Here is a 12,905-nt window from a genome sequence, read left to right on the forward strand (position 1 = left end):
TTCCAAAAATAAGCTAGTCCAATTCTCATTATTATTTTCAGAGTTATGTTATATGTATATTACTAATTAAAAAGCGGAACAAATTTTTAACAATATATAACATTTTCAGATTGCGAGTGATATCTGATATCTTTTTAAGTTAACAGCATATATGTGACTGTTACATCTCCAATGCTAATTTTTCGACCATTTTTCTATAATTAGGATGGGCAGTGGGTGCAAAAGTTATTGTAATATTTTCAAAATTAATTATTATAAAACACTTTGAAATGGGTAAAAAAGTGAGGTTTAGAGTGACCATCTAAACTGATAATTTTTAAGTTTTTTATAATAATAAATTTTAAAAATATTAAAAATTTTTCACCTCATTTCTCATTCTGATATAAAAATATTGATACCATTGATACTTAAATAAAACAAAATAATATTCAACTAAAAAAACAAATTCAAAAAATCTTGGAATTTTATTGTGAAAATGAGGGGGCGCATGAAAAGACCCTAAACCAGACTTGTTAGAAATGTTATTTAATAGAATTTTATTACCTAGAATATCATTTTAGTAGAATGTATAATTGTTAGAATGATAGCTTGGCTGAATTTCCATTAAATAGATCATCAATGTCATCATTATCTATCAATTTGATAGAATTATTTCGGCGCGAATTCTATCAAATTGATATTCGGATAAGTTGAATTTCTAGTAAATTAATATTCGAACACATGATTGTACATTCTAATGAAGTAGATTTCTATCAAAAAGATTTTCGGCAATATTCAGATTCTATTTAATTACGCTTCTGTAAAATTACGATTCGCATAAATTGATATTCGGTTAAATTAGATTTCTGAAAAATTGAAATTCGATCAAATTGATTTTCTGCCAGATTATAATTCGGACGAATAAATATTCTACTAAATTAAAATTCTTTCTACTAGTCTTTCAGCTTAATTAATCTTCTTTTAAATTTCTATTCAGCTTAATTTAAATTCTGCCAAACAACTTTTCGCAACAATTAAAATTCAGTCATATTTAATTTCTCTGTCTCATTACTATTCTTACGATTAAAAATTCTGTAACATTGATGATCGATTTAATGGAAATTCAGCCAAGCTATCATTCTAACAATTATATACATTCTACTAAAATGATATTCTAGGTAATAAAATTTATAACATTTCTATCAAGTTTGGTTTAGTATACCCTAAACCAAACTTGATAGAAATGTTATAAAAAGAAAAATATGAAAAGACTACCGTCTTTTCATGGGCCCCAAAATGAGTTGTATTTGTGCAAAAAAAATAGATAGTGTATTAATCTGCCAAAAAATGAAAAATTTACATTTTTTTTATTTTTTGAAAAAAAGTCATAACTTTTGTTCAGCTTAATATGGTGCACAAAATATGGTGCAGAAAGACAGAGACAGAATTTTTTTTAATGGTGTTTTTTGTCATTTTTATTCCGTAAAAGGAAAAATTATGCTTAAATTTTTAATTTCTGAGCAATATACAGAAATAATTATATATATAAAATTATAAATACAAATAAATAATTATTTAGTATTTAAATTTCCCGGGTGAAAAATTGGTCAATATGGCGACAATCAAACCCCGCAGCAGAAAACAAATGCGTCGGCGTCGGAAGAAAATTGCTCAAAAAAGCAAAAGAAATATTATTTCAATTGTTTAAGTTATTTTCTGTGAATTTCTGAAAAAAATGAGTGCTTTACAAGTTCTCTGATTGATTAAATCAACTCCAATTGAAACTCAAATCAATTGAAAGAAAAAGTCAGTTAAAAAATCTTAATGGAAGAGTAGAATTAATTTAGTTTATAAAAATCGTAAAGGACTCGCGTGGATTTGGATTCGTTTCACATACACAAATCAGAATGTCCCAGGACGACGATGTTGGTTTTTTATATAAAACTATGAGTAAGTTATTATTATGTATTCATTGTTTATCTTATGGTAATAATTAAAAAGATGTATTGTTAAATTAAATACGTCAATATAAATTATATTTAATACACCAAAAAATTTGAATTTCAAAGAATTTTTTTAAAATTTACACCAATTTGTTTTTACATAATAAAAAAATTTCAAATTATTTAAATTTACAACATTTTAATTCTTTGTTTACTTAAAAATCTTTTAAATAAATTTTAACGTTAGGTACTAATTTAATTCAATTTAAACGTGTAATGCCTAATTATTAAAAAAAACCTAAATTCCGTAAATGAACATTTTTTTTCATTTAGCTTTTACTAACAATAGAAAATAATTAATGTTTTAAAAATTTAAAAATTCTTTGATTAGTCACTGTTTCGCGGGTATTTCAATAACGAACATGGTTGAATTTTATCACTATTTCTTTGGACATAATATATTGTTTACATGCATGGAATGGTGGTTACATGTGTGCACATAAATGTCTCATTAGTGGTTATTTAATTAAAAACAAATATGTGTATCGTTTGCATGAAAAGGGTCAATTTTGGCAGTATTGGAATATGCTATATGAGCATATATTCTTGATTAAATGTCGAACAATTTGAGTGGTCTTTAGGTGAAAAATTCGTCAAGTTATAAAGATTCAAAGTTAGAAGTGCGTCAAAAACCTAATTTAGAGAAAAACGAGTTTAAAATTCAAATCAACGATTAGTTCGGATGTTAGTTAAAAATAAGATATAATAATTTTGCACGCGAAAAATGCATTTAGTATAGATAAGTTAATAATGAATTTTTAAAATTATATTTCCAACTCTTTTCTTAATATAAGTTTTAACGTCAAAGATAAAAGTACCGACATACTACATAAAATTTATTTTATTATAGTGCATAGTTGTGAAAATCTTTTTGTATTTTAGTTTTTACTTTTTTAAAGAAAAACGATTAAAGAATCATGAATTCGTGTAAGTATAAAAGAGAACCTAACCTTAAAACGCTTAGCAAATCATAGCAAATAGCGAAAGTAGCGCTAAGATGAATTATAAAATATAATAAATAAATTATAAAGTATAATTATACTTTATGAAAAAGATTTTTTATATATTTTTTATGAATCCTGTAAAAGGAGACTACTTTTATGTATATAGTGTTTAAATTAAATATTGTTTTTTTACGAGTATGCAGTAAATTCTATGTAAATTTAAATTTTAAAGACGTTTTTGTTTATATGTAGTTTTCTTTTCGATAATAGTTGAAAGAGATCCAAAGAAGAGAAGAGTCAAGCCAGTTGAATCTGCACATCAATCATTGTTAGATTTTGATTTGGGCGAGAGTTCAGATGACAGTGATTTTCGAATAGAGGATCATTGTGAAGAGTCAGATGACGATTCTGTAGATTCGAATGATGGTGTCAAAGGTAATTTAACTAACTTCTGGAGTATTCTTTACCCGGTTTATATTTAACTACAATTTTAAACTTTCAAATAAATAAAATTTTTTAAAAAATTACTATATTGAATTGAAAAATAATGTCAATTCAATATTGGTCTAGTTAAGAATTAATTGTTTTAATATACAAAATATTTTTGATTAAAATACAGATTAAAATTAGTAAAACAGATATCGACGATCATTTGAAGTTTGGAAACTTTAGGGACATCGGTTTAATTGTTTTTTTTTTGTTAACAATAGGTGGTGAAGATGATTCCGAGGAATCAGATGATTCATTGGAAGATCCTTTATTGGGAAAGAATAGTACCGGGATGACTGTTGGAGATGTTATTGAACAAGCTCGTCAGCAAGCAGTTAAAGGTGGTCCAATTGATGAGAAACTAGCAAAAATGCTCATATGTTGCGGTTGCCTTGGCGATCGTAGTGACGATATCAATGAAATTGTTGAATGCGACGGATGTGGAATAACTGTTCATGAAGGTAGTAGAACTTGTTTGATTTTTATTATATTAGACAATGATATAATTATTTATATTCTATAAATATTTTGCAAGGTTGCTATGGAGTATCGGACGTGGAAAGTTTCTCGAGTACAGATTCACTATCTCAATCGGCGCCCTGGTTTTGCGAGGCTTGCAGTGCTGGGATCGATGATCCATCATGTGAATTGTGTCCAAATAAAGGTGGCATCTTTAAAGAGACCGATGTCGGAAAGTGGGTGCATTTAGTTTGTGCATTGTACGTTCCTGGTGTTGCGTTTGGTGAAGTCGATCGGTTAGCGAGTGTCACACTTTTTGAAATGGCCTACAGTAAATGGGGAGCTAAGCAGTGTTCTCTGTGTGAGGATTCACGATTCGCTCGCACTGGCGTTTGCATTGAATGCGACGCTGGAATGTGTCACACTTACTTCCACGTTACTTGGTAAATCAAATTGTGATTTTGATTTTTCATTTTTCATGTTTTTCATTTGAAATTGATTCAATTTTGATCCTTCAGTGCTCAAAGAGAAGGTCTTCTATCGGAGGCACATAGCGAGGAAGTTGACCAGGCAGATCCATTCTATGCTCATTGTAAATTACACTCAGACAAAACACTTGTGCGTAGAAGACGACGCAACTGGCTTGCATTACAATTACGTGCTCAACATCGTTATCAATTATTGAAGCAACCCGAACATCAGGACTCTGAAGAGCAACGTAGAATTCAACGAAAATTAGCGAAACATCGACACAAGTATTTGGCACACAAAACTTCAAGACCTTCCGCCTGGGGTTAGAAAAATTTGCTTTCAAGCAATTAATTATTGTTGTGTGTTTTTATTTTATTTCTTTTCTTTTTGTAGTTCCAACTCAAAAAATGCCCCGACTGTTAACAACATCTGCCTCTGCCTGTCGACAATTAACACGAAAAGCTGAATTAATGGGAGTCGATACGAGTGCATTGGAAGCACAAGAAGCTCAATTGGTTGCATTAGTTGATATAAGAAAAAAATGGCACATTCCGCCTGCTTTTAGTGTCGAATTCATTGGGTACTATTTGGATAGAAATTTACGTGTCACTTCCATGAAAAGAAGACTGGAGGAATTACTTGACATTAATAGTCAACTCCTCAACGAGCAACAGTCGCTCGACAAAAAATACGATCAAGTTATGAAGGAAAATGAAGAACAAGTTAAGAATAATGTTTCATTAAAGGAAAAAATTGAAATGTATCATCGAATTTTAAGAACAGCTGGTTATCTTAAACCGCTACCAATAGTGTCCGATATTGCAAAACCGAGAGCCCCACCAACTCTAGGTATTTTCTTTGTATTTAATCTTTAAATAGAATAAATGTAATTTTGTTTGGGGAAACCTTTTCAGGTGTGCCAACGGCAGCTGCTTTAAAAATGGGCGTTGGTTTTCCACTTCCGGTTGGAAAGGGTGATGGTGGCCGGGAGGGAAGAGTACTTAGTAGTCAAGCTCAGGATCAGAATCACAAAGGAGAATTAACTCTAAGACATCAGTGTGGAATTTGTAGAAGATCAACTAATCAACATCTTCTAGCAAAATGCGACACATGTCATCTTCATTATCATCTCTCTTGTCTCAGTCCACCATTGTCACGGATGCCGAAGAAAACTAAACTAATGGGCTGGTGAGTTCATTGTTTTCCAAGTATTCAAAATTATAAATTGTCAGATTTCATAGTATTTTAATTTTAATAGGCAATGCTCGGAATGTGATAAAGAATCCTCAGGTTCGGAAATTGAACGCGTTGATACTTCCGCTCCACGAAAATTGCGACATTGCAAAGATGAAAATCATATAGCTCCACTTCAAGATTTAACATCCTCCTTTGTACAGACTCCGACAACTTCTAAAAGTTTTGAAAATAATATTGATAACACTCCAGAGACTCCCACTGCTCCGAAGGTATCTAAAACTATTCAAATTTATAATTTTGCTGTTTCTGAAAAATTTACCATTTCCAAATTATAACCACTTTAAAATGACGATGGGTGCCAACAAAAACAATGTGTGACAAAGTTGACACTAGATAACTTTGTAGATAATCTTCAAGTAATTTCTTTTTCAGTTAACTATCAAACAAATGAATCTTTATCCATTGGTGGAGCCGATGCAGGTTGATGAAGTTAATTACAATCACCAGATTAATAATATAACGGCGAGAGAAGGTTCACCCGAGTACATGGTTGCTTCAGCTGATGGCACTGAATCGGTTTCTCAGCGAAGCTTGAAAAAGCGAAGAAGAGAAAAACATAAACGATATACACCTGATCCGATAACTGGAATTAAGCAAAGAAAACGGAAGCACAAAAGAAAGAGTTTAGATATCGAAAATCCAGAAGGGCATCCAGGACATCCGGAAATTCATAGAAGAATAACAATTAAGGTATTTTTGTTATTATTATTATTATTAATATTACATATAGGCGATTCCACGTGAAATTTACCAATCATCTTCTAAAATCGATTAAACATAATTTTTTCGTTCTTTATAAAAAAATATGATATACATTATACAGTCGGAAATTATCCGTACGGCTCCACGTGCATGGCAATGTCAGAAAATTAACAAATATACCATTCGAAAGCTTTTAAAAATTGCAGACAAAATTTGAAACTTAACCCTCCGTCACACACCTAGGGAGGGATTCCCTCTACGGTTTCAGTATTTTTTAAATAACTTTTGTTTTCCTCATTGCAAAATAAAATGAGTTTCTATACCTTTCGACAATTTACTCCTCAACACATTTCTAAAAAAACATTTAGTTTAAACATAATTAATATTTAATTATGAAGCTTCAAAGCCAGAAAAAACTCGAAAAAGTGAGGTTATGTTAAATAAAAAAATCAAGTTTTCAAAACATTTTTTGTTCCACTGTTGGTTAATGACAAAATTATATTATAAATATAAATTAAAATAAATTATTTAATGATTTTTTTGCTTATTTGTTAATGTTACATTATTTTTACATGGAAAGTGTAATTCCTTCGAAGATGTGCATTCGTGTAATTAATTTTTAGGGTTCCGTACCCGGTAGGAACCCTATTAAAACGGTTACGGAAAATGACCATGTACCTCCCCCCCTAGCGCTCACTGTTTTTCATTTAGAGAGATAAAAATTGGTACACGTATGTATTTTCACGCGTAGATTACACGAAAAATATAGCGACCGTGATTGGAGTTGATCTTCATAGAGTTTTCCGCGAAAAATATCAAATTTTGGCCGTTTTTCGCAAAAAAGGCATGTAGCCCCCCCCCTAGCGCTCACAGTTTTTTACCTACACGGAGAAAAAAATCAGGGCTTTTTAGCATAGAGTGGTCTATACCTTTAGCGCATGGGCGCTTCCTTACGGCGAAAGAACGAATTTGTAGGATCGCAGCAAGAGCTCGCCCTATTTTATAGCGAATTCGGTTATCTGCTCCAAGAGCGATCTTGCTCGGTGTAGGAGTATAGTTTACTCTGCTCTCAAAAAGCTGTGCTCTACTCTGAGGGTGAGATCCCATGTGAACAGAATATGTCGACCGAATGTTGTTCTTTTCACTCTCATGATTTTCTGCTTTCGGTCGACGTATTCTGCTCATATGGGATCGCACCCTGAGGCACTCTATGACGTCATGAACACTGGCAAAGTTCGACTGTTTTTGGAGCAGGAGCACAACATGAACTGCTATGGTGTAAAGCACCCAGCGGGCACACTTCTCTTTTTGATAACTTCAAGTTATCGTTTTGAGTAGATGTTAACATTTTAATGCCTTTTAGTTATCGTGTGCCCCTTGGGCATACACTGCTCGTTTGGCGCGAAGTTTAAATTTAATTAAACTTATATAATATAATGTAATATAATATTATATTTATTATATTATATATATTATTATACATTATATTATGCAATATATTTTCTTCTTAAATGTAAAATTATTTTACTTAAAATTATTAAATATTTTATGATGTATACATCAATAATATTTTTAAAAGCAAAAAATTTGATATTTTTATTAGAATTTTAAAATTTTATTCGGTCAATGTTTTGATATAGCAGAATTGTTAATCACAAAATTATCGAATAATATTTCTGATATAAATTTTGTTTACACTATTTGACATTTTGAACTACTAACAACAACAATAATAAAATAAGTGAAAAGGTTATTTCTTTGAGACCAAATAATTACTTTATAATGAGTATTTTTATTTAAATATTAAAAATATTGAAAATTATTTACTGTTTTTATTAAATATTAAAATATCAAATGTTAGTCTTTCTCTAAATACAAAATTCATTATAAAAAACATAATTCGTCTTCACTACTATCGCTAGAGGTGTCAATTAAATCTGTTAGAAGTGAAATTTTTAAATTTGCCGCTTCTCTTGACATTTTTTTAAACTGCACTAACAATATTGTATGGAAGCAAATTTTGTTGCACCTTTCGATCCTTGAGAGTGCACACTTCTTAATTCGAACACAAATAACGATCTGCGCCGGAGCAGTGCTGCCAAAACGAATACTCGAAACGATCTGCGCCGGAGCAGTGCTGCTAAAGCGAATACTCCAAACGATCTGCACTAGAGCACATTTGTCAAACCGAACATGCTACTCCTGCTCTGGAGCACTCCGAGAGTGCTCCGGTGCAGAATGCAGATAACCGAATTCGCTATTAGTAAGGAGCCTTGCTGCAATCGTACGAGTTCGTTCTTTCGCCGCAAGGAAGTGCCCATGCGCTAAAGCTATAGAGAGCTGAAAATTGGCATACTTATGTATTTTTTCGCGTAGATTACAGGAAAAATTTAGCGGAAGTGATTAGAATTGATCTTCATGGTGTTTTCATCGAAAAACTAAAATGTCTTTTTGCAAGCTCGAAAATTCGTTAACCCTTGCTGGTTCTCACAATTCTTAACCTAGTGGACTGGCGTTATACATTTTTATTTTTTTTTTCGTGCAGATTTTATCTTCATATTTTTTTCAGCGAAAAACTCATTTAAAAATTTCGTTAAAAAAGCGTGAATTTCACCCTAGCACTCACAGTTTTTTACCTGGAGAGTTGAAAATTGGTACACTTTTGTATTTTCACATGTAGATTACAGGAAAAATATAGTGGAAATGATTAGAACTGATCTTCATTGCGTTTTGAGCGAAAACCTAAAATTTTTTTTCAATTTTTGATAATAATTATACCTATGCTAGTTCTCTCAATTCTTAGTCTAGTGGACTGGCGTTGGGCATTTTTTATTTATTTTCACGTGTAGATTACAGAAAAAATACAGAAAAAATTATTAGAGTTCATCTTCATTTTTTTTTGCGAAAAACTAAAAATTTTTTCGTTTTAGAAAAAAAGTGTGACCCCCCCCCCTTGGTTTTCACAATTCTTGGCCTATTGGACTATAGTTTTGCTTATTTTATGTATTTTCGTGTATAGATTTCAGGAAAAATACAACGAACCTGATTGGATTTTATCTTCATATTTTTTTCAGCGAAAAGCTTAAAGTTTTTAAAAATTTCGTCAAAAAAGCGTGTTTTTTACCCTAGCGCCCGCAGTTTTTTATCTGAAGAAATGAAAATTGGTTATTTATTTATTTTCACCTGTAGATTACAGAAAAAATACAGCGAAAAATATTAGAGTTGATCTTTATATTTTTTTCAGCAAAAAAGTAGAAGTTTTAAACGAGGGTACGGAACCCACGGTTTTAGTACGAGTTCTACTCGCACTTGTCCGGTTTTTATTTTTGAGACCGAAAATTAATTTTATTAATTTTATAATTTAGAATAATTTACTACATATATTTGTAAGTTTGTGTTAAAACTAAATTTTTGTTGATTCCTTTGTTTAGGTTGTAATGTCGCTTATTTTACAATGTGGTGAGGGATTCCCTCTAAACGTGTGTAAAGGTGTAATTTTTTCTAAGGTGTGTGACGGAGGGTTAAATAGATGTCATCATTCAAGTCTCATCTTTAACTTAAGACCAAAAAAGTTAAAAAAAAATCTCATTCGGTTCGCGAGATATCATTATAAACGTCAGAGTGTTTTCAGTCAAAAACCGTAAAAAATTGACTATTTCAATGTATTTGTTCAAAAACATGCTCTGACACTTATAATTATATCTCGCGAACCGAATAAGATTTTTTTTAACTTTTTTGGTCTTAAATTAAAGTTGAAAGTTGAAGGAGAACACCTATATGGGTAGTTCCACAAACGAGGGAATATATGATGTCCAAGATTGTTTCTTACATTAATTTTGAAAAAAATAAAATTATTTTCAATGGGAACTGTAGTGCTTAATAATGATTACTATTATGCCACAAAGCGTTACCCGGTTTCAAAAAATATTTTTTGCAAAAAATAAGCATTCAAGTGCTGAATTCTCAGTTTCCTGGCATGTCCCAATGTGAAAATGAAAGTTAATAAATTATATAAATATTATTTTTAAGCGATTAAATACAAATTTACACTTGGATAATAATTTCAAATAGTTGTGCTTTACAAAGATTAAAATAATAATTATTGTTACATTACTTGATATTTTATTTAAAAAATATTATCTTGAATTTTGTCCATCGAATTAATTCTCAGTTTCCTGGCATCATAAAAAACGTTAAAAATATTAAGAATTTTCATTCCGATTAATTCATCATTTTTCACAGTGCTTAGTAAAGGTTAACTAAATATGATATCACTTGCATTTTACTTAACTTGCAGTTCAATTAACTAAAATTGTGTACTTTGTGACCGAAATGGCCATTTGGTCAGACAAATTCTCAGTTTCCTGGCACGCATTTTAAAAAAAAATATTTTATGTTTTTATACTTTCGTTGCTCGAGGTGTCGTAGAATCTTATTCCCTGTTGACCAGTATGCTTTATTTTGTTATTAAGCGTTATTTTTCAATTTTTTAGACGAAAAATGACCAAATTCTCAGTTTCCTGGCACTTTCTGACAGAATACACATGTGCTTAAGATGTAAAATTTACAATTCTTATTTTTTTGACTGGCCACTTTTAGGTAACTTCGATATTACTTTTAACTTGAATTTAAAATACTTTTTAAAACCTGAACGTAAAAAAATATGATACCCATATTTTTTACTTCGCCATAAAATTGTTCCACGGAAGTGAAATAATAACTCAATACACAAAAAAACTGAAAGTATTTCGATTTAAAAGAAAAAACTTATATTATTGGTGAAACTTAGCAAATCTGTTTCTATTTACCCCAGCTGACCCTATGCGATTTCTAAAACAATTTTTCAATATAAATTTTTTTTTTAAATTTGTCGATTGCTGAAATCTTTGTGTAATTTACAAAAATTTTCAAATGTTTATCATTTAACGTAAAATATTATAAGCTTTCAAATGGTATATTTGTTAATTTTCTGACATTAGTTACTACACGGAAAGAAAAAGTCTAAAGAATATTTTAATATATTATAGAAAAGTTGGACAAGATCCCAGTAAAAAAAATTCGATACACGGACCGCAGAGTTCGTATACGAGCTCGGTAGCTCGTATGAGAAATATGAGAAATCTCTCATACGAGCCTTTTCCGTAATTAGAAGTGTATAGATGCTTGTATACGAGGTGACTTTTAAAGCATTTTTATTAATGTAACACTATTTTAAAGTAAATGTAGATAATAGAAATGAATTTTCTCATCTAAAACAAAGCTAAATTCATAAAGGAAATGAAGTTTTAAGAAAAAAAGAATAATTTTGTTCAAAAAATTTATTCACACTGAAAAAAGGTTAGAATTTGATAATTCCTTGTCACTCTTACTTACCGACATTAGATATTTCTCGGATGCGGTAAGCACGATTTTGTATTAAATTTAATTATTTTATATAAGAACATTTATATAATAAATAAATAATAATATATTATTAATTAGTAATGAAGAAAAACTTATTTATTTTACCGCTAATACAAAATCGTGCTTACTGCATCCGAGAAATATCTAATGTCGGTAAGTAAGAGTAACAAGGAATTATCAAATTCTAACCTTTTTTCAGTGTGTATAAATTTTTTGAACAAAATTATTCTTTTTTTCTTAAAACTTCATTTCCCTTATGAATTTAGCTTTGTTTTAGATGAGAAAATTCATTTCTATTATCTACATTTACTTTAAAATAGTGTTACATTAATAAAAATGCTTTAAAAGTCACCTCGTATACAAGCATCTATACACTTCTCATTACGAAAAAAGGCTCGTATAAGAGATTTCTCATACGAGCTACCAAGCTCGTATTGGCAATGAAAATTACCACCGCGGGCTCGGTGTCGCTAGTGTTTTACACCAAAAATGGACGAAATGGGTGTACAAATTTAAAAAAATATAAACTTAAATTGTGACTTTTCGGTTTTAATTTTAAGTAGTTTTTCAATAAAAAGATAAATAATGAACAACAATCTTAACAAATATTTCTTAAACATTAGAATACTTTAAATATTAACATTTTTTTCAACCTTGTACACCCACAGCAGCCATTTTTTTTAGTTCACTTTATGGTCACTATGTGTCGCATTGCAATTTTAAATCCCCAATACGAACTCCGCGGTCCGTGTATCGAATTTTCTTTACTGGGATGGACAATTTATAATATTTATTTGATTTCCTGAAAATTATTTCAAGATGTCTAAGAAAATTTATTGTGCGTATGATAAAACGTTTGAAATGTATTAAAAAAATTATAAATTATAAATATTCTCATATAATAGGAAAAATGTTTTTAACTGTCGTAAAATTATTATTATATTTTATGAAACTATCAATTTACAGAAGTAAAATTATTTTAATACTTATAAGAAAGATGAGTTCAGATGTGTATTTCAGACAAGTTTAAAAAAATTATTATACTGTATGAAATATTTTGAAGAATCGCGTACGCGTCAGTTGCGCAGTACTCTGCTGCGCATATATTTCCACAGTGAGAATGTCCACTATTATCGAAGGACCACCTGCAGCGTGCGTTGCGTAGCTAGTTGGTTGGGGTTGCGTTCTATTAATATTA

General features: G+C 30.3%; 1 protein-coding gene across 2 annotated transcripts in view; it reads left to right on the plus strand.

Annotated features, from left to right (window-relative positions):
• The first annotated feature begins 1,611 nt into the window (after positions 1-1,611).
• The window catches only part of LOC122502419 (PHD finger protein 14), a 60,003-nt gene continuing 48,709 nt past the window's right edge, over positions 1,612-12,905 (plus strand). Inside the window, exons 1-9 of one of the 2 annotated variants that reach the window (XM_043612458.1) lie at positions 1,612-1,929; positions 3,197-3,361; positions 3,637-3,876; positions 3,951-4,317; positions 4,393-4,667; positions 4,739-5,194; positions 5,260-5,533; positions 5,604-5,811; positions 5,975-6,292. In XM_043612458.1, coding sequence (XP_043468393.1) covers positions 1,887-1,929; positions 3,197-3,361; positions 3,637-3,876; positions 3,951-4,317; positions 4,393-4,667; positions 4,739-5,194; positions 5,260-5,533; positions 5,604-5,811; positions 5,975-6,292 — 2,346 coding nt within the window. In that variant the 5' untranslated portion in view covers positions 1,612-1,886. Of the gene's footprint in view, positions 1,930-2,339; positions 2,910-3,196; positions 3,362-3,636; positions 3,877-3,950; positions 4,318-4,392; positions 4,668-4,738; positions 5,195-5,259; positions 5,534-5,603; positions 5,812-5,974; positions 6,293-12,905 lie in introns of those variants that run through there. The other variant, XM_043612459.1, reaches the window with a different exon arrangement.

The sequence above is a fragment of the Leptopilina heterotoma genome, unplaced genomic scaffold (assembly GCF_015476425.1).
Source record: "Leptopilina heterotoma isolate Lh14 unplaced genomic scaffold, ASM1547642v1 Lhet_228, whole genome shotgun sequence".
In the NCBI taxonomy this organism is placed as follows: domain Eukaryota; kingdom Metazoa; phylum Arthropoda; class Insecta; order Hymenoptera; family Figitidae; genus Leptopilina; species Leptopilina heterotoma.